Below are 21,152 nucleotides of genomic sequence, written 5' to 3' on the forward strand. Positions count from 1 at the left end.
ACTATACAGGCCTACTACTGTACGTCAACATTTAACTCTGTTTGCCGGGATGAATATAACATATGATTTCCCTTTGGGAGATTGAAAGAGGTTCTGGCGTTTGGGTGGGAGACACGACTTCTGTTTCAGACTGTTACACAAGCAAGAAACTTATGCGTGATTACTGCCACTGCAACAAATAACTTTTTGTCAGTTATTTTCTCTGGTGTCCTTCCTCCTAAATACCCATAATTCAACTTTTTCTTTACTCTGGCCTGAACCTTTAGGTATTTCATATCTTATACACATGAAGTATATCTGAACTGTAGACAAAAAGACTGGAGTACTTGTATAATACTAATATGAGTATATTAATAATAATCTATGGAGTGAGGGGCTGCAACCAATGATTATTTTCACTATTGATTAATCTGTCTAATAGTTTTTCCATTAATCAATTAATTGTTTACACTTTAAAATGTCAGAAAACTGAAAAAATAGCCAAACACAATTTCCTAAAACCCAAGCCGACAAATTCAAATGTCTTGTTTTTTCCAACCTAAAAGCCCAAACTCCAAGAAGAAGTGTAAGAAAAAAACAGCATATATTTACAATTGAGAACCTGGAACCAGGAACCAGCAAGTTTTGGGGCATTTTTTTGTTTAAAACAATGACTTAAACGACTGGTCAATTATCAAAATTGTTGCTGATTACTTTTCTGTTGATCGACTATTGATTAATTGCCTAATAGTTTAAGCTTTAATCCATTTCCCAAATCAGTTTTCCTGTCTTGATTACTTCAATTTGCCTTTTCTTATTTTTTGTTGAACTAACAGTCCCGAATCCAAAGATATTCACTTTTTACAACATTATTAATATATTTCCAAAATATATTTAAGCTCACACGTGAGAGGCTCAGACTAGCAAATGTTTAGCATTTGTGCTTGATAAACGACTTAAATGGTTCATCAGTTATCAAAATTGTTGGGTATTGATTTTCTTCTGATCAACTAATTGATGTATTTGACAAATTGTTTCAGACTTGTATTATTGTGAAGTCCCCAATCAAAATACCGTTTTCTACCATTTAAGCTTCAAAGTTGACTATACTGTAGATATGAGAAGAGGTCGGACAGGGACTGAGGATGGAGAAGATACTATGGAGGCAAATAAACAGAAGTATTTCAGCACAGATGCAACATCTTGACATCCTGACATTTTTTAATAGTTAAAAATTGTTTTCCAAAGTAATTTAAAAATAAATGACACTTCTGCTCTACTGCTATATCTTCTTCTTCTTTTTCTTGTTCTTCTTTTAACTGGGGCTGTCATCCTGTGAGACCACAAAGTGGAAACAAACATCTACGTGTATACACACACACACACACACACACACACACACACAAAGTACGCGCGCGCACACAAACACACACGCCTCCCTTTCCCGTTCGCCCAACCCCCCACGACACAGAAGTCACCGCCCTTCGCTCTCGCTCTCGCTCTCACACCAACATGACTACCGACACTGCCGCCCCAGCCGCGACCCACACCCCGTAGCATCATGGGACTTGTAGTCCCGGCCGCCCAATCCAGTTCGAGAAGGCGAGGCCTCACCAAAATACAACTCCCATCTCGACCCTCGCACGCCGAGCCCCGTCGTCCAATCTGAATATGTGGGAGGAGCGCGTCCGCCCACAAAAGCCACAGCTATCTTCCCGTATCTCCCCCTTAAAAAATCAATTGTGCACGAAAAATAAGGGAATACGCGTAAAATACAAACACTGCTGACGGTTTGTTTTCGGTGCACGACGGACGGCGACGAGGCGTCCCGGCGTCGTGCGACGAGAGAAACGGCGGCGACAGGCAGGAGCAGCGGAGAGGGTGTTGTCCTGATGCTTAAATGGAAGTGGGTGGGCCTCTACGGTCACACACTGGCAACTTCTCTGTGGATATAATTCTGACAAGCGCTAATTTGCTCGTTAATGCTCTGTCTGTCCGGTAAAATTAGCGTGCGACGGGGCTGCGAGGGGGCCGACGGGCCGGGGACGGTCACTGTGTTCTCCGTTATTTCCGTTATTTCGGGGCTGCTTGATTGTGCCTGCGCTTGGCACCGCCCTTCCTGGCCGGTGGGTGGTTTCGTCAAACGGGCAGATCCGCCACGGCCCAGCGCCGAACATATAGGCCGTCCTCCGCCTCTGTACCCGGCCGGCCTTCTACCGTGAACTACACCCTCTCCCTCTCGGTATATTAATGCGTTATGAGTGGTAGGTACCCTCCCCCCTCTCCACCCCTCTTTCCTCTCTCTCTCCGTTTGATAGATATGAGGCTCCAAGCCCCTTTGATATTGATGATGATGTTACTGGTTTCTCCTATGCCTTTATTGATCACCTTTGTTGTGCTGTATCCGCATTATGATCAGATTTTATTCACAGTACATAGTCCCTACATAGAGCCTGCTTATCCTGGGACTTTGTACCACTCAGATATACTCCTGTGATGAAATTAGAATATTTCCCTCTCTTTTTCACAGACTCGAAGAAGGAATCATCTGGAACTGAAGGAGGGAAAGCATCTAAAAAGGGGAAAAGTTCTGGATCGCAGGTACAAAAAAAAAGAAATAAGAGTTGAATCTACTTCATTACTTTTGACTTGCCTGCAGGCCAAAAATGTACTCCCTCCCCTCCCAGCTAGACACCTCTGGGGGCGTTTCTCTGGTGAATTCAACTTCCTGCTTCTGTGCAGCCCTGCTGAGAGCCAATCCAGAGCCTCATGGATAGGCTTACATGGCTGTCACACTTCATCCACTGTACTTTTGAACTGTCTGGTTGAATTAGGGTCAAAATGATTTGATTCAGCATATGGATTTATTTTTAAAGACCTGCAGTGTTGGGATGTGGCTTTACAACTGTGGAATTTCTATATTTAGCTGTTTTAGAGGTTGTATATTTCTTGGAGACTATTTTCAGCCTGGCAGTTAGTAAGTGTATCTTTTGCTGTCAAACGTGGATGACAAGCCTTGCTTTTGTGTTATTTCCCACGCTATTTTAGTTAATACAGAAATTAGGCTGTTTCCTTGCACTGCTGAGAGATGTATAGCGACCTAGTTCCTTTGAAAAGGAGGAGAGAGAGAGAAGGCGGCATTTTCTTCTAGTGTTCTGAGAAAAGAGAAATGTGGTTCACACACTCCCACCCACTCACTTCCTGTAATACCGCCCACTTCCACTGACAGCTCTCTCTCTTTCTCCCAGCTTTTGGTGTTTCTTTTTTCTGCACAGTGTTTTCCCCACCCTTCACTCTTTTACTACATCATTTCAAATTGTTCATTGTGTGATTGTGCATAATAATCCCCGCCAATCCCTTCGTTTTTGCTTTCTTTCTTACATCTTGTACTTTCTTGTTTGTGCATGTCTACGAGCTCTCTATGTGTGTTTCCGTCTGTCTCTAACCCTGACTCGCCTCTCTTCCCTCCCTCCCTTGTCACTCCTTTTTAACCATCTCTCTCTCTCTGCCACTCCTTTCCATCCCTCCTCCGCCCTCTTTCCTACCGTGTCTCCTTCAGGATTCCTCTCAGCCCTCTCCGTTGGCTCTGCTAGCAGCCACCTGCAGTAAGATCGGAGGGCAGGGGGGAGCGGAGGGGGCCCAGGCCCAGGCAGGGGCCCAGCAGATCCAGGTCCAGGCCGGTCAGATCCAGCTGCAGGCAGGTCAGCTCCAGGGTCAGATAGTGGTGGACACGGCTGGGGGTCAGGCCCTGGTGCCTCAGCAGCTGGAACTGGTCCCAGCTCAGTTCACGGGGAACGGCTGGCAGATCATTACAGCGGCTCCTACTATGGCAAAGGAGAACACCAGTCAGCCCGTTGCTGTGTCAGTGGCCACCACCTTGGCTAATGACAGCTCACCTGGCGGACGCAAGGTGAAGGAGGCTGGGGACGCAGTGGGCTTGAGCAAATGTTTTTTTGGTGTCTGTCAGTGTTTTTCCTCTTAACTGTATCACTGCTCTTCTCCTGTTTGGCAGGTGAAGGCAGTAGGTGGGACCAACAGTGTTGCAGCCAATCAGCAGCAGCAGCAGCAGTTCCAGATCATCCAGGTTCAGAACCTGCCCAATGCCGGGGGCGGGGTCCAGTATCAGGTCATCCCCCACCTGCAGACTGCAGATGGACAGCAGATCCATATCAGCCCAGCTCAGACGGCCTCCATCGGGGCTCTACCAGAGCAGGTTCAGCTCATTCAGACCCCGAGCCCAGGCCAGACCCAGACCATCCTCCAGCCAGCCAACCAGCAGGCCATCCTGACAAGTACAGCCAATCAGACAGTCCCACTGCAGATCCGCCCTGCGCAGTCTTTTCCGCTGCAGCTGCAGACTCTGCAGGGCTCCCAGACTCCTGTTATGACCACGGTACCCATAAACCTCGGTGGCATGACCCTGGCTCTGCCCGTGATTAATAATGTTGGAGGGGGCGGGGCTGTGCAGCTCATCCAATCTGCAGATGGTACATTTTCCGTTGCCAATGGCAACCAGCTGGTGACAACGGCAGTGTCTGGAGCAGCTCCTCCTACAGCATCAGCTGGCTCGACAACGGCAGTAGCCGAAGGTGACGGTATGTCTGATGGGGCACAAGTGGTTTCTGCTGGATCAGAGGGTGGACCAGCTGACACCCAAGTCCAGAGCAGTGAGGCAGACTCTCAAAGCCAGAACCAGGCCAATGGACTGCAGAACCAGACAGATACAGCAGGAACCATACAGCAGGTGATTGTGGGCCAGGTTGGGCACCAGTTGGTGCAGCAGATCCAGCTGCAGCCCCAAGCTCAGAGTCAGGGTCAGGCCCAGGGCCAGCAGCAACCTCAGCACATTCAGACCCTCCAGCTAGCCCCTGGACAAACCCTCCAGCCCATCCAGGCTTTCCAAAACCCAGCCCAGGTCCTTATTCGTACCCCAACCCTGTCCCCCTCTGGGCAGATCACCTGGCAGACGCTGCAGCTGCCTGGTGGAGTCTCCCTGCAGGGCGGCCTGGGGACTGCTGTGCCACAGCAGCTGACACTGGCCCCGGTGGCTGGTGGGACGACAGTGGGGAGTGGAGGGCTGGTCTCCCTGAGCGGAGCTCCCCTGACGCTTAGCGCAGCCCAGATCAACCCGGGGTCCGGGGTACAGACGGTCAGCATTGCAGGGCTGGGCACTGCTGGGGTTCAGGTGCAGGGTGTTCCCCTCACCATCACTGGTCTACAGGGTAAGGACACACTAAGAGTAACTGTGTGAGTGTGTAGGGACTAATCCACAACTGATCCATTCATTACAACAAACAAAAATTTGGATAGAGCAGTATGGTTGTGCAGAGAGAGCATTATTAGTTAATTAGAAGTCCCAATGAGTTTCCTGCCCGAACATTCCAACTTCCGGTTTTGTCTTACATTACTTCATACATTTACCAATCAAAGATGAACTACACCAGGATGTCCCGCTGGTATCTAATGTACTCAAGGCTGTTTTGGATCCTGCTCTCTCAGCTTTCTATATTGTATTTTCTTCCGTTTACTGCACAGACAATACAACAATACAATACTGTTTTGTGATTAATAAGTTTACTCAATTTGTCATTTAAAATCACCTTTCAGGTCAACCACAGGGTCAGGATGGGGTCAAAGTTCAGTCGTCTCCTGTGACAGTCGCTGTTGGCAATGTGGCACCGGGCTCATCGATGAGTCCAGACCAGCTGGGCTCCGTACAAAGTTCCTCAGACCAGGAGGGGCCGCCCAGCAAGAGGCTTCGACGTGTAGCGTGCTCCTGTCCAAACTGCAGGGATGGAGAGGGAAGGTATGGACACACTAGAAACATACTGTGCATGGGTGCAGTAGGAAAAACCGTGGTTAAACATATAATCATTTAGGAAAGTACTGGTTTTGGGGACATCGAATCGATCACGGGTTAGACAGATGGATAGAACACAGTGCAGCTTGTATCCTAAAGTGAGAGATCCGACCTCTCACCACCCAGTTCTTCAGATTGTAATGAGATGCTAGCATCCAAAACATACACTGAGAATATTCAGAGACCAGTCAGATGTATTCAGCTTTGCAGTAAACCAGTGCAGTGAAACAGAAGTAAAATTTACATTTTATTGTATTTTAGCATTTGGTGTGTAAATGACTTTTTTGTACCCAAAAATCTGATTCAAATGGTGTTTTTTAATGTTTTAACTAAATATTATACCTAAACTGAAAGTGCATAAATAAAGAAACAATGTGATTCCATTTGTTTTTTAACGCACACACACATACACTAACACACACACACACACACACACATCGTCCAGCTTACTCCTAAACTGGGTGTGTTTTGTAGGAACAGCGGCGACCCCACAAAGAAGAAGCAACACATTTGCCACATGGAGGGCTGTGGGAAGGTGTACGGCAAGACGTCCCACCTGAGGGCCCACCTGCGCTGGCACACCGGTGAAAGGCCGTTCGTTTGTAACTGGATCTTTTGTGGCAAGAGGTTCACCAGGAGCGATGAGCTGCAGAGACACCGGAGAACACACACAGGTACAGGATAAAGACTGGTGATGTGGGTCGACCTGGTCGCATTGCTGGGGTTGGGGTCTGATAGCATTTTGTCAAATATGAATCCAGTACTAAATCCAAACTAGGGCTACAACAATTATGTTCATCATCAAGAAATCTTTTAGTCTGTGAGGTATCCAGGGGGGTCCTTCCTTGATATATTTCAGTCACTGTGATTTCTCCTGGCTCTGTTTTTTTTTCACCAGTTATTTGTCTTCTCCCGTCTAGGAGAGAAGCGTTTTGAGTGTCCTGAATGCTCCAAGCGCTTCATGCGCAGCGACCACCTGTCCAAGCACATCAAGACCCACCAGAACAAGAAGGGCGGACCCACGGTGTCAATCATCACCAATGATGACATGGAGGAAGACGCCCCTGAAGGCCTGGGCGCCTCCCCTCAGATTGTCGCTGTGGCGACACTCTCGCGGGACTCAGACCCCGCTACACCCACCACCTCTAATCACCTGGAGGAAGAAGAGGAGGAAGAGGAGGAGTTTGAATAGCCGACTGACTGCTGTTTCTTTGCGGAAGGCTGACTTCCTGTTTTTTTGGGAGTCTTTGCAGGGACTGTAAGGGTGGCTACTTTTTCTTTTCTTTTTTCACTTTTAATTTTACATCATTTTAAAAATGTGGTTCTCTCATGAAAAAGGGACTCAAAAGAGAGACGGGATCATGCGACGAACAGAAACCGAAAAATATAAACTTTACAATCCAAAAAATAACTAACACATATAATAACAAAAATTTAGCCTAAACATATGAAAGATTAGTTTGGCTTTTATAAAATGAATCTATAATAATTCCATGCGTGGTGATGAAAGGAATGTAAGTAGTGTCTAGATTAGCACAAGACAGGAGGACCTGCTGAATCTAAAACCATCCAACATAAAGAGACATTTTCCTAATCTCAACAGAATCTAACTCTATGCACAAAGTTGTGTTCCTGTTTCATACCTGTCAGACAGTGCTGAGGGTCAATCATGGTACAGGACTGTTGCAGAGAAGTGACAGAGCAGAGACAGTCTTGGGATGGTGTGTGTGTGTGTGTGTATGTAAATGAATGATTTTGCGTTTGTATTCCCATGCTGTCACGGAGAGGATCTACCTAATTTGAGTTTTATTCATGGTTCAGGTTTAGTCCTCGGATCAGATTCAGGTGTTGATTCCTTCGAGACCAGTCAACGGATAAACTGTTATTGAAGAAGAGGGGAGATGATTCTACAAAAAAAAAAAAAAAAAAAAAAAAAAGAGTGGAGAAAAGCACATATAAAAAGATTTATAAATAATGCATTCCTAATGAGTTGCAGTGGCCATTAGAAAAAAAGGCTTCTATAGAGAAAAACAATCTAGCTTTCTACAACTTTGTTTGTGTAGTGAAAGCAATACTATAATGACAATCCTAGTGAAACCATGTTTACATTGTCAGGGGAAGTTTTCTCTGTTAATAAAACAAGCCAGTTTGCTCTAAGATTAGGGAAAACATCTGAAAGCAGTGCTGTCATCCGAACAAAGCCAGTGACTTTGCAGATACCGCAGAGCGGCATCGCCATCACTGCTGCGATTACCATCAGGCGGTACCTGGTTTTGTCGGACGGCTGGACTGCCACTGACGTCGCTTTTTGCTTTCTGTGCTCTGGCGACAACCTCTCTCTCCGCCTCTAACCCTGCCCCGTGACCGATGTACCACAATTGCCTTAACACAAGCTGTTGTACAGAGGGAACTTCAGAGTGAGGTGGACAGAGAAAGATGGGAGCTCTCCTGTATTATTCTGGGGTGACGTGGAGAGCAGACCGCAGCACAGAGAAGTAAAGTGAGATGGTGATAAGAGCTGTGGGTGGGTGTGGGTCGGGCTATTTAGCTATGTGGATATTTGAGATTTTTCTGGTGGTGTTGCTCTGTGTTAGTTCAGTGCGTATATACTTTTTAAATTAAAAGATACTTTTATTTTATAGAATTTATGGATTGTTTTAAAAAGTCCCCTCCCCAGTATGTTAACACACAGTACCCCACTGTGTATGGCTAATTTATTATTTATCCTTGATTTGTATTATTTGCCTTTTGCTGGACTTGTATTTGTGTGCGTTGATTCTGAGGTTGTGTACAGCATGTTTCAGTTTTTTGCCGTAGTGCTGCTTCTCTCTCTTCTTTACTCTTTGTGCTTCTGTTTTTTTTTTCTACGTCTGACCATTGCTGTTCATTTCTTCTTCTTCTCTTTGCGCCATAACATGTTTTTGGAGAAAAAGAAATAACAAAAGAAGAAGAAAGCAAAAAAGTTACTATTGTTTAAAGTTGAAAAGGTTGATACCAAACAAATTTAGATGTTTTTGGTAATATTTTGTGTGACAACCAACTTTTTTTTCTTTGATATTTTGTAGTGACATCTCATTTGTAAATCTTTTTCTAAAGATGTTTGTTCGTCTCCATGACATTTGATAATGGGTTTTTTGCCAGGTTAGCCTCAAAGGCTTCAGTTTATTGATATTTTTAAAACTGGTTTGTACAAACGTGTTATGTCAATAAAAAAAGAAAAAAAGGACAACTTCAAGCAGAAAAAAAATGCTTTGCCTGCATAACACTTGACAATAAAGTGATTTAAACTGTCTTAAATTCCTCTGTGATGCTCTGGTATTTGTGTGTATCGATCAGGTAGCAGTAGAAAATAGAATCGCAAAGAAACAAGGGAGCCATAATGTCTACACACGGTGCACTTTGACCTCAGCGTGCATGCGCACACACACACACACACACACACACACACACACACAGTTTCTGTAACTACTCCTGCCTCCTTATTACTGGGTAATGTGTCAGCTGTGTTGTGACAGCAGAGATGATAGAGTACCTGCGCTTCCTTTGTGAACAATTACTGCCCCTGGTTACTGTTTCTGCTGTTGATGGGAGAGAAAAAAAAAAAAAAAAGAAAAAAAAAAAAATCGATGCTGCGAGAATCCAACCTGTGACCATTCAGTTACAGGGAAATTTCTATTACCACTCTAAAACATACACCTCCTTTGACTGATTGTTAGTTTTGTTTGTGGGAGTGATTAGTGAGCCAATAAACTGTCTACTTCAGAAAACATGAACTTCAAAGCACCCCAAGTGTAAAATCAGCACAAGTGTGACTTGAGAGAGAGAAAAACAACTTAATCTAAAGCCTCTCTCTACACCCTCAAGTGTTTTTGTGGGGTTTTGAAGCTAAAAAGGAGTTTAACGTAATGAACTCTCAAATGGTCAGAAAAAGGACAGACTTTTGACACCACTATTTTTAATCACTTTAGATGTTAAAGACAGATTGGGTTAGATTTTGACCAAGAAAATAAAGGAAATTAAAATCAGATACAGATTTTTACAGATTTTAGAATTCAGGTGTTTAGCATTGGACTTAAACATTTGAGGCTTTTAATTCATTTTGTAAAACGTTTATAACCTGTCTGATTTATATCATGATAGTGTGCACATACACTCACATTAATCTGTGCGCAATGTAAGACATTGACATCAGCCATTAGAAAAAAAGCTCCACCAGACAGCTGTAATATATCTTTCTATTTCTCTCACACATTTCTTTCAATGAGGCCTCATAAAGATCCAGTGACCTCAGATAGGGCTGTGACCCTGAGGTACCTAGCCAACAGTTGACCTGGTCCCTGACCCTACACAGGGGCCAGGTGTGGGACCCCTGTGCGAACGCACACGCACACACACACACGCACGCACACACACACACACACACACAAAGACAGACAGACAATGACCTGCCTCATCCTACCCAGGCTCGCCTGCTGCAACCTCTCACACAACTTTGTTGCAGCATAAAAGGTTTGTGCACCTGCCCTCAGTATAGAATAATGTTAGGCTTGATTTTGCATCTGAGAGAGCTGAAACAAACATTCAACAGATAAAAGCCTGCATGGATATAATTCAAAAACATGGCTAATCCTTTAGATAATGCCATTTCTTTATTAAAATTTACAGTGGACTGACAAGAAAGCTGTACCACTTTTAGAAAAGTAGCTGGTATAAAAGGCTCCGTTTGCATCCGTAACACAGAAATGAACCACTTACATTTGTTCTAATGAACATCAAGAGTAGAAATATTCCAAAGAAAATATACAACTCAAAACTGAGTACTGGCTTTTAAACAATAAAAAAACATTACTGCATTTTATGCAGCGGTAAACCAGGTTATATAAAACATATTAACAGTGTATGTGCCTCATCTTATGGTGACAAAAAAACAAACAAACATCTTTTTGCTTTTGTTTCTCTAGTTAGATAAAAGGCTGACCTAAACCTACAAATGTGCATTAAATGAGTTCTACAGTACTATGCAGCACCATAACTTCCTCCAGGTACCAGCTGTACAAGCGGGTTGTCCTCGCTGGTCAGTACTCTGGACTTTACTGCAGCTCCTTCTGAATACTGTGATGGAAAAACAGGAGATGAGTTCTATCTGCTGTCAGAGTACTTTTCAACAGGACTGCAACTAATGATTAATGTCATGTTTGATCTGTCAATAATTTTTCCAACTTTATATTTAGGGAGATTTCATACAAGCCTGTAACATCAAACAGTACAGTGAGAATGAGGTGACCTACCTCTCCAGATACTCGTGGACATTGTCGTGGCCGTTGTAGCGGGCCAATCCCACCAGGATGCCAGTAGCACAGCGGCCCTCCTTCTTTCGACACAGACTGCAGTTACACATCCCTCGGCAGATGGGACATGACCACGTCTGTTAAGAAAAACTCCACTGATTTGGTGTTTTGCACTGCATTTCCCTGTGATGACTCTCCCACAGTGCCACTAGTACTCTGGCCTCAAAGCAGCTTCCAAACAAATAAACACACAGGGTGCTCTACTTAAGACAAATGAGCAACTTCAAAAAGACAGGAACACAAAATTAAGGCAGACGTCCACAACATCCATATCTACTGAGACTGAACAAGCACGACAACAAATTTATCAAATAATATATCAAATATGTTTTGTAATGTATGTATTCACTTCCGTTCGCACAGCAGCCTCAACTGTTAAAACAGCATGAGGTCTGAATCCCTTGTGTTTAGTTTCACTTGTTAGCTGAACACTCTGTACTATATGAAATGATAAAATTATTCACTTGTCCTATATAAAATCTAAAGGCAAACATTAATCTGATTTCCTAGGACTAAAAAGTTGTCAGTTGTTTTCAAATACAAGCTAATATGCTGCTCCAGTAAATGATGCAGTAAATGATGTACAATAATGAAAACACACTGGCAAAACAACTTTGTCTCTTCATAACAAGAGATGTTTTCCTATATATTATAATTTAGTCTAGCTCTAGCCTGGACACAGTATCTTTAGCTATATCTTTACTTTACATTCTATGTCTTTTTTATTGGACTTTCCAATAATTAAGTTTCTGTAGGTGGTGCTCTTTGCTTAGTGGTTTCAGCTATGTTGTTTCCCATCGCATTTGTTGATGACTTGATTACTTCTATTGATTATTACAGCTCAGCTGTTATTTAAAAGAAAACAAAACAAAACAAAACAAAACAAAACATAAAAACAGTCTGGCTGTTGCTGAAAATCTAAAGAGAATCCCACATTTTTCCTACTGAATTCAGCGTGTTCGAAAAGAAAATATAAAAGCTTTTAACTAAATATCAATCACAATAACAGAAAATGTACCTATATTTTTAAAATCCTGTATTTGAAAAGTCAGCACTACAAAAGCAGCCCACATATAATTTTATTTCCTTATGTAAATTCATTAGCACCACAGGCAAAGCGTGTCAGAAAATGTGGTCACGGGCCATGACCACTTCTTCACCACTATTCTGCATGACAGTGTTACATTTAGTGCTTTTAATTGTCCATTAAGTAGGACTTTGCAATAGCTTCTTTTGTAAAATGAGAATGAATAAATGAATAAATAATTAAACAAAAGCTCATTACTTACAATGAGACAAATGGTTTATTAATCTGTTTGTAACTAACAATGCTTTGGGACATCAAAATTAAGCCACTTCAGGTTTCACAAGCTTTGTTTTTTTTTTCTCTCTCTCTCTCAGGTGTCTCCTCAGTCTCAGAAGACACCACATCCACCTCAAGTTAGCGAAACCCACAGTGCAAGAAAAGGAAAATGAAATGTTTAACACGTGTATATTAGCACTGACCGGGTCTAGCAGCACAGTGCGTACGTCCTCTCCATAGCGGTTCTTCAAGCACGGCCCACAGAACTGACCTTTGGCCCCCACACAGAAACCACTGCGACACACTGTCTTGGTGTCCAGAGTCTTCTGTCTGCACTGGTGACATGAGCTGCCCTGAAAGAAAAAACACATACGCACATAGTGTAGAAACGCATTATCCCTGAAACCTGAAACACAAACCTGATAGTAGAGTACAGCACTGACAGCACTAAATGGGTAAAGGCCCGATGTGACTCACATTCTCTTTATCCCATATCTTGTCTTTGCTGCGGTACGCTATGTTGTCCAGGTCTTCTTTGGTGATGTCGTCGACTGACTTCACCACATACTGGCTCCTCCTCGAACTCTGGCTCTTCCTCTTTTTCCTTCTCTCACCGACATGTTCCTCATCCACCTGCCCAATCACAACAGACAGGTTGGTACAACTGAGAGGACACAAACAGGACATTGCTATGTAGACAATAAGGTTTTAAGACAAAGTTTTATACATAAAATCATAACTGCACTTTCTTCTAAGTCTAATTTATTTTTTGAGATTTTTTTCACAGATCTCAGATGACAGATATGACAGTTGACTAGATAACTAACTGCTGACTGTAATCGAGTATCTTGAGGGCACAAATTACTTAAGTGAAGATCTTTCAAAACTAAACAATGTCTGGCTAAAAAGGGTGTGTTGTGTGTCGTACCTCCACCAGTCTCCTGATGTCTACAGTCCTGGGGCTTCTGTGGGTGAGTGGCTCGCTCTTCTCTTCCACCGCAAAGTTCTCAGGAGGACGAGCCTTACGAGACGGGTTCCTCCTTTCTGACCCCATCTCTGGTTCAAATTTGCGTTTCCCTGGCGTTGCTCTCTGTGGCGCCTGCTTCTTCTTCTTCTTCTGCAGAAATAAAACAGACAGTATTTGCATATCAGAACAGTAAAAAAAAAAAAAAAAAGCTGTCTGTAAAAAGCTAAATCAGAAACTTAATACAAATATACAATGTACAAAATATATACATGTATAAAATCTATTTGTTTTATTAATTGTACTTGTTACAGTCTGGCAACTGAATGTAATGTTACTGGTGATTAATAATCTTTTATGAATGGTTCATTTCCAGAGGAGTTTATGTTCATTTGTCTGCTATAGGTTTGTGAGAAACTGGTGCTGGTGCGTATACTCACTTGAGGGGTGGTGGGCAGAGTCAGGTCAGCCATAGTGGTCAGATCAGCAAACAGCTTAGCCAGCTGAAAGACAGCAACAGAGAAGACCAGAGTCAAAAGACATCTGACAAGCAAAGGACTGATATAATTTAAGTTTACAGATCACACAGTTTGTCTGGATGGAGAAAACACAAAAGGTTGTAAGGGTTCATTACCATGGCCTTGTTTTCCTGGATGTTCTTGTCTCGTTTCCTTAGACTCTGAGATAGGACCTCCTCTTTATCCCCATCCTGCTCCTGCTCCTGCTCCTGCTCCTGCTCCTGCTCCTCCTTCTCCTCCTCTTCTTCTTCTTCGTCCTGCTTCTGCTTCATCCTCTGCCTTCCTCTGGCTGTCCTTGAAGGAGGAGTTTTTTTGACAGGCTTTTTGACATTTTTCTCCTGTGGTTCCTGTTTAGGAGTAGACAGTCTTTTCATGGGAAACCTGAGGAACAAGATTAAAATAAGTTTATTCTTCAATCATTGGAGATTAACACAAATGTCATGAAATAGGCATGTGTTTAATAACGTCCCTTGAATAGTTGGGCCATTGGACAAATACACTGGGAAACAGTACTAAACTGAATCTATGCCCGATTCACTTTTTAGGCCAAATAATAAACATCAATGCCATATATTATGGCCTTGTCAGGTTTCAGGGCATCAAATGTGACACAAATAATTAATTTCACCGATAGCTGCAGTGGTACCAGCAATAGGAGGCTTTATACACTCATAGTCTTTGCCTGTTCAAGATATATCACGTGACCCTTTGTTTTATTTAAAGGCTGTGTAATCCAATGTATCCTACAGTCCTGTAAACCCACCTCAGGGCTACTAAAAGACTCCTCCTCTTTGGAGGGGGAGCCTCCTCGCCATCAGAGTAGAAGCCTGTGTCCACATCGCTGTCCTCCTCTGAATCCACCATCTGGAGAAATCCAGAGAGAAAAAGCATACCAGCTGGAGCTTTTGCTGCAAAAAAAAAAAATCACACATTTTCATCAAATAATGAAGCCAACAATAAACGTTTCATACCTTGGTCTTCAGACTTTTGTTACAACATCCTCTGTCCTCTTCGTCCTCATCCTCGCTGAAACCTTCAAATTCCTCCTCACTGTCCGACTGGCTGAACAGATGAGCCAGCTCAGCAGTGATAAACTTGGATTTGAAACGTGGAGTCTGTTGGCAGACATATCAGGCATCATAGGTCTGGTGGAATTAATGACATGTTCCATGTGTAGTCCTTTGTTATCATCACAACACAGAACTAGAGGTCTGAATTCAACTGGTTAATATTTAGGTATTATTACTGACTGTGGCAACAATGCACTCCCTAAACACAACAGGTTGAATACGATGTTTTCTTAGGAATTTGTATTTACACGCTCTTGTGTACAAAAGTGAAGGTGCTGCAGGTATCAAAGCGACAGACCAAGGCTGCACACTCTGGGCCATTCATCAGTCAGACTATAAATGACCTGCTATAAAAATGATAGGCCAGAGGACCGTTTGTTAGAGCAATTGTTAGGGTTTACACCAGAAGAAGCACCATTCTATCAGTTGTTATCCTTGGCCACAAAGTAAAAACTGCGGGAACAATGAATTTAATTCAGTTGTCACTACGCTACTTGTCCGGATCACCAGAGCTGAGGCTGGCTATCATCATAGGAAACTTGGCTTCTTGAGTTTACGCTGGCCTATACCACACTAAGCCCAAGGACGCCCTTATCACTGCAGGCCTGTGCAACTTCTCAGCCATGGCAGGGCAGGGCAGGGCCATTTGAGACCAATAACAGTCAAGTGGAAAACAAACATACGTTGGTTTTACTTCCTCATTGTTTGGGGTTGCGCAGACCTCAGTGCTATATGTGTAATACATGAATAATACGGAATTTTTTATTTTATATGGGCTGTGAAACTATATATAAATATTTATTCTTGGATTTGGATGGGGTTTCGATGTGTAAAAAGTACTGTCCACATCATCGCACATATAGAGCATATAAACATCCAGTGTATTTAACTGGATTTTATAGCAGGGATCTGAGACCAAGAAAAGAACTAATGTATAATGCTCTGAAGCAGGCTTTATAAACATGTCCTCAGTCCAAAAGTACCTTTATAAGCAATTCTAATTACATCAGGGAAACTCTTGACATATCCAGCTGATAAAACTATGTTAAGTGTGTTTTCTGAGCTGTTAAAAAAAAAAGGGGCCGGGGTTCCCTGTATCCCTCGCAGAATATCAATGTTAAGTGTTACATGTTTTTCTATCATGGCCACTTGCGACAAAAGTGTACAAGCCTTCGTCTAGATGCAAGACTAAATTTCCTATTAGGCCCATGGTCTCTGACAGCTACACTGTATGTAAAACCGAGTCAAGTGGTGTCTGAGCCATGCAGTTGACGTCCCATGTCTAACTTGCTGATATCTGCTGCACCATCTCCTCCAGCCTCAGGGGTGTTGACCTCTGACCTTCCAAGAGTAGGACTACACAGATTGGACCCACATATCCACCACTCTGACAAAACACTGAGCCTGCACCCCTTTGCTTTGAGCATCATCTTACTGCTCAGGCATTAACCCAACATGTAAACGATTGCGTTTGAACACTGATGTGAAGCAGATCACTTGTAAGCTAGCTGGTCAATCGGGGTCAAAACAAAAGACGTGAGACAAGAAATAGTGTTCAGAACATAGAGGTTATGACGGGATGTCTGGGTTACCATAATGAACTAGCTCAAGCCAAAATAATCACCTTATTAGGAGGAGAAAGTTATTAGTGTATCTTCACAATGGAGGAAATTCAGGCCGGCCAAGCCAGAAACGTTAGCTGTTAACAATGGTGTTCATTTTGACTCAGTGCGAGTTTTTTTCACTACAAAAAAATGATGGGGAAAAGAGCTTCATTCATACGCACAGCTCTGCCACTTACCTTTGATGTGAGGGTCATTTTAAATCCGTTTTCCGGCAAATTTCGGCCCAACAAAAAGTTGTGTCTTGTCACATGAAAACCAATCAGTAGAGGTGGATTTAAAAAATTAACCGCTAGAGCGGTCTGGTGATTGCAAAGCAGGGTTTTGTCGTTGATGGGCCTATTTCTAAATTGGCAGTTAAGTCCAATAATTGTGATTTTTAGAGTCCAATAATGATAGTTTAGTATAGAAAGTCTTTATTCTTCTGCAATTTTGAGAAAGGGTATTTTTTTATGTTTAGGAGTAGTCTCTCTCCTGCGTCCCCCACCCGCAGTCACAATGGTGCAGTCCGTCACTTCGCGCGAAAATGGCGTATGGGCGTGGTTATGCCGGAGAGCCAGAGACCCTGCCCCTCTCATACTATGGTAAATTTACCTTTATTGTGTGTGTTGGTTGTGTCTACCCATGTGTTGTAGACACACATGTTTGTGTATTATTAACAATTTAAATAGACTTTCTGCAGTGCTGGAATGTACAAAAGTACATTCACTACAATACTGTACTTGAAAACAATTTTGAGGGACTTGTACTTTACTTCTCCTATCATCTACTCCAATACATTTCAAAGGTAAATATTGTACTTTTTATTTCACCACATTCATTATAACTTGTAGTTACTTTACAGATTAAGATTTTACACATGATTAGTTTATAAAAAATAATATATTGATATATAATAATCTACCCAAATGTATAAACAGTAGGTAGGGCTGCAATTAGCAATATTGTCATTAGTCTGATTCATCATTTAGTCTATGAAATGTCAAAAAATAATATTGCATCAGCAATTATAATTAATTAAATAAAAATACAACAAAATAAACACTGACAGGTATCCTATAAGGTGCATAATGAATACTATTACTCATGCTAATACATTTTCTGATGATACTCATACTTTTGCTTAAGTCAGCTTTTCAATGCAGGACTTCTACTTGTAATGGAGTATATGTAGGGTCCATTGTCACTACTTCTACTTCAGTAAAGGATCTGAATACTTCTTCCACCAATGACTTTTGGGCATAACATTTGAGGGGAATTTCTTCGGGTGAAATTTCTGATAGGAATTTAGGTTGAGACCTTGATGGAGTCTCCAGGCCAAGGGGTATCCATGATCAATTTCCTATACACATCCAAGTTTCCTGGAATTTGTGTGGCCGGTTGCCTGGCAACTACCCAGAGCCAAGAATTAGTCCAGCACACAGCCCATATGTGTGCTAGACTATGAACTCAGTATTTCTAAAAGCCTGACTATGACCCTGCTACTTAATGTCTATTGTATCAATTTCTGCATGATTTCCACTCATTGAGCACTCTGTCAGATTGATAATTACACAGCACTTGCATCACACCGAGCCCGACCGTTCTGTGTCTCTCACTTCCGTCATTTCCACTTCACCCTCCACTGCTGTTAAGTTGTCAGGAGCCTATTTCAGGATGACTGCAAAATTATAGGTGTTAACGGCATCAGAAAACCATATTGCTGCACCCCAAGCCTAAACCACCACTGACCATACCTCCCCTCCAAACACACACACAGACAAACACACACACACACACACACACGCACACAAAGTGCACATGGCAGGGAGTGCTTACCGCTTTTCAACGCAGTTCATGCCAGCTGGAATCAGCTGAGATGAGACAGAGGCAGCTGTTCACACATAGCAATAATGTTTCTGTTGTCCCCTCCACTGCCACAACAAACTCTTTGGCTTTAAGTATACAATTAGTCTTCATTTTATATTGAAATGGTTTCCTCTCCATTTCCACCCTCCCTCTGAAGTAATCGGTCCCATAACTGTAGGTGACTCTCTTGTTTTGAGGCATTGCGGATATATATAATTTAAACCTTGTAATACTGTTGTCTAGGGTGTGAACCGTCTGCATCAGCCAACTTTACAGGGAAACATTATGTGCAGTTTGCTTTAATCACTGACTGAGTGAATTCCCAACAACTCATAAGTTAAATAACAGTAGAAGGGTTTATTTGAGGGGATTGCAGCGTAGTTTCATGCTTCTTTTTTGACTCATCTGCTCCATGACTGAATTTCTTAATTCACTCTATGCTGGCTACAATCTTCCAGCCCCCCAGGTCTTTTCCCACAACTGACTCACCCAGAGTGTATGTGAAACACCTGTTTTTTTGTTTTTTTTCTCAGAGAGAAATGATCCCTTCACAACTAGTTCATCTTATTAGAGGACATCAAGGAGCAGGTGTGGTCAGTGGTGGGGTTTCTCCCTTTACACTCAACTAAGAGCAGTCTCAGTTGTCTGTGACTATTGTCAGGTTTTGTAGGTTGAAACTCATTTCACAGTCATGTAATGCCTGTCATTTTTCTCACAGATACCTGAGCTGAGGTGGTTTGCATGTGATGGGATATAGTTTATTCAGCAAGTTACATTATGGAGGTGTTAATCATAGTGTTTGTGTAAAACCTGTTGGTCATTTTTAACTTAACAGTTATTTTTAAATATTTACTGTTATGTTAGAGCAGCATAAAGGCTGCACAGTTAGGTTTATCAGGGTTTTAAATTTTGAATAATGCGCAAATGTCCATGTGAATGGTTAAACACTCTACTGGAGCATTAAACCAGAGTTTTACCCAAATTTAACACACACACAGTGGATCATGGAAAACTGGGGCTGACATGCAAAAACACAAAAACTTTTGATCTACACATACGTGCAGGGCGTAGAAATCTAGGGATTGAAATCATGTTTACTGTATGTGGCTTTAATTTTAATTCCCTTTATAGTGCACGTTTATTTTGAAGTATTCCCTTTGATAACCACTGGAGTTACCCGGTGTGTCTCCAACATTTATCAAAATGAAGTTAGTGAAATGACTTCTGCACACAAATTCCATTTCATGCCATAACCAGAGTTGCTGTTGTTCTTATGTTAAAGGAGGTAAAAGCTGTTTTTTTTTCACAGTTAACTGTGTGTTTGAAGTAATAATAATAATAAAAAAAATAATAAAATCATTCATATGGAACTTATTTATGTTGCTATATTTATCGAACAATGCGCAACCCCAGACTGTTTGTTTAAAGTGGTGGGCTTGAAGATATGAAAGAAAAATTCTTTTGAAAAATCCAAAAGTATTTTGACCTTTTTAAAATACATAACAACATCATTATCATTATTATCATCAAACAATCCCTTTTATTCGTGAGTAGATTTACATATGAGAAAGTACCTTTTCTTCTAAATCTATACATTTTTCTATGGTTCAATAAGGAAAAGATAACATTTTGAGATTTTCAAATGTTTTGAAAATCTCCTGTGTTAGTGTCTAACATTCATGAAAATGAAAGGTTAATGAAATGACCTCTCTGCATAAGCTTTCACATTTGTATCTTTACCATGTTGGCTTAATACATTATGTCACTGAGTTGAATCAGACATAACCTTCTCACTTGTTAGAACAAACTGTGGGAGATGCACAAACAAACTTTAATGTTTGAGAACACGGATTGTCGTTCCGTTTCAAATCTGTACCCAAGTCATTGTGTTCACAGTGTTCAATTCCGTTTCCACACAGAGAATGAACACGGGCTAAAAAAAAACAACAGCGCACCTGGACATGTCACACAAAACCTATAATATATTCTTTTTTATTAAAATTTTGACATAGTAAAACGCAGCTTTAGAAAAGACATGGCCTCAGCTGTCCGAGGTTGACGGGATAAGAGGGGAGACTTGTTGCTTTGTGGTTGATTAGAACAGATAAATAATGACAATATACCAATGTAGTCATATATTTATACCTCAACCTTATTTATACCTTTTTTGTGGGTCTATACGATACATATATAGCTTATTATATAAACTACAATATAAAATCAGTATTATCTATTGGAGTGAAAACATTATAGTGTAATAAAAAATGTACATGAGGAGTTTTTGGCTAAAAACTTACCAGGATAAAAAAAAAGGAAAACAGGAAAACAAGGGAATTAAACAGAAGCAATAACTGTTCACTGTTCATTAACAGCTGTTCAACTCTGGCATGTTCAGGAGAGCTCCAGTGTTTTTTTTAATCTATATAAAAAAAACTATTGCATCATAATAATGCTTAGCAACATTATCACAGTATCAAACAAAGTTATAGAGTTACAGAGTTATAACTGAGAGGGGGAAATATGTGTCTCTGTACACCACCACAATGGATTTGAAACAAAGCCTTCAAGGTGTGATTGAAATTTAGACTTTCAGCTTTAATTCAACGGGCTTAAGAAAATATCACATAAACCAGAATTACA

General features: G+C 41.8%; 2 protein-coding genes across 3 annotated transcripts; one reads left to right on the plus strand and one right to left on the minus strand.

The window, feature by feature from the left end:
- The first annotated feature begins 1,676 nt into the window (after positions 1-1,676).
- On the plus strand, positions 1,677-7,788 carry sp4 (sp4 transcription factor). Of its 2 annotated transcripts, XM_040122601.1 has the most exons (7): positions 1,677-2,243; positions 2,510-2,580; positions 3,539-3,889; positions 3,992-5,201; positions 5,587-5,785; positions 6,314-6,513; positions 6,760-7,788. In XM_040122601.1, the coding sequence occupies exons 1-7, from the start codon at positions 2,237-2,239 to the stop codon at positions 7,029-7,031; spliced, it is 2,310 nt and encodes a 769-aa protein (XP_039978535.1). In that variant the 5' UTR covers positions 1,677-2,236; the 3' UTR covers positions 7,032-7,788. The 2 variants fall into 2 exon arrangements, with proteins under 2 accessions (XP_039978535.1, XP_039978534.1); XM_040122600.1 differs by lacking the exon at positions 1,677-2,243 and having other exon boundaries at positions 2,278-2,580.
- Positions 7,789-10,446: 2,658 nt separating this feature from the next.
- On the minus strand, positions 10,447-17,172 carry cdca7b (cell division cycle associated 7b). Its single transcript, XM_040121025.1, has 10 exons — positions 16,844-17,172; positions 14,944-15,087; positions 14,736-14,836; positions 14,089-14,353; positions 13,895-13,957; positions 13,419-13,607; positions 12,968-13,123; positions 12,694-12,843; positions 11,128-11,264; positions 10,447-10,951 (listed from the first exon to the last, which is right to left on the minus strand). Exons 1-10 carry the CDS (start codon positions 16,859-16,861, stop codon positions 10,930-10,932), a joined length of 1,245 nt encoding a protein of 414 aa, XP_039976959.1. The 5' UTR covers positions 16,862-17,172; the 3' UTR covers positions 10,447-10,929.
- Between the last annotated feature and the right edge of the window lie 3,980 nt (positions 17,173-21,152).

The sequence above is a fragment of the Xiphias gladius genome, chromosome 24 (genome assembly GCF_016859285.1).
Source record: "Xiphias gladius isolate SHS-SW01 ecotype Sanya breed wild chromosome 24, ASM1685928v1, whole genome shotgun sequence".
NCBI lineage: Eukaryota > Metazoa > Chordata > Actinopteri > Istiophoriformes > Xiphiidae > Xiphias > Xiphias gladius.

Bases quoted from the DNA above. Each gene is read 5' to 3' on its own strand.
- sp4 (XM_040122600.1), top strand. From the start codon at position 2,476: ATGAAATTAGAATATTTCCCTCTCTTTTTCACAGACTCGAAGAAGGAA. The intron at 5,786-6,313 runs GTATGGACACAC...TGTGTTTTGTAG, and splicing joins TGCAGGGATGGAGAGGGAAG to GAACAGCGGCGACCCCACAA. The intron at 6,514-6,759 runs GTACAGGATAAA...TCTCCCGTCTAG, and splicing joins ACACCGGAGAACACACACAG to GAGAGAAGCGTTTTGAGTGT.
- cdca7b (XM_040121025.1), bottom strand. The intron at 13,958-14,088 runs GTAATGAACCCT...GCTGTCTTTCAG, and splicing joins TCCAGGAAAACAAGGCCATG to CTGGCTAAGCTGTTTGCTGA. The intron at 11,265-12,693 runs GTCAGTGCTAAT...TTTTCTTAACAG, and splicing joins GCACTGTGCTGCTAGACCCG to ACGTGGTCATGTCCCATCTG.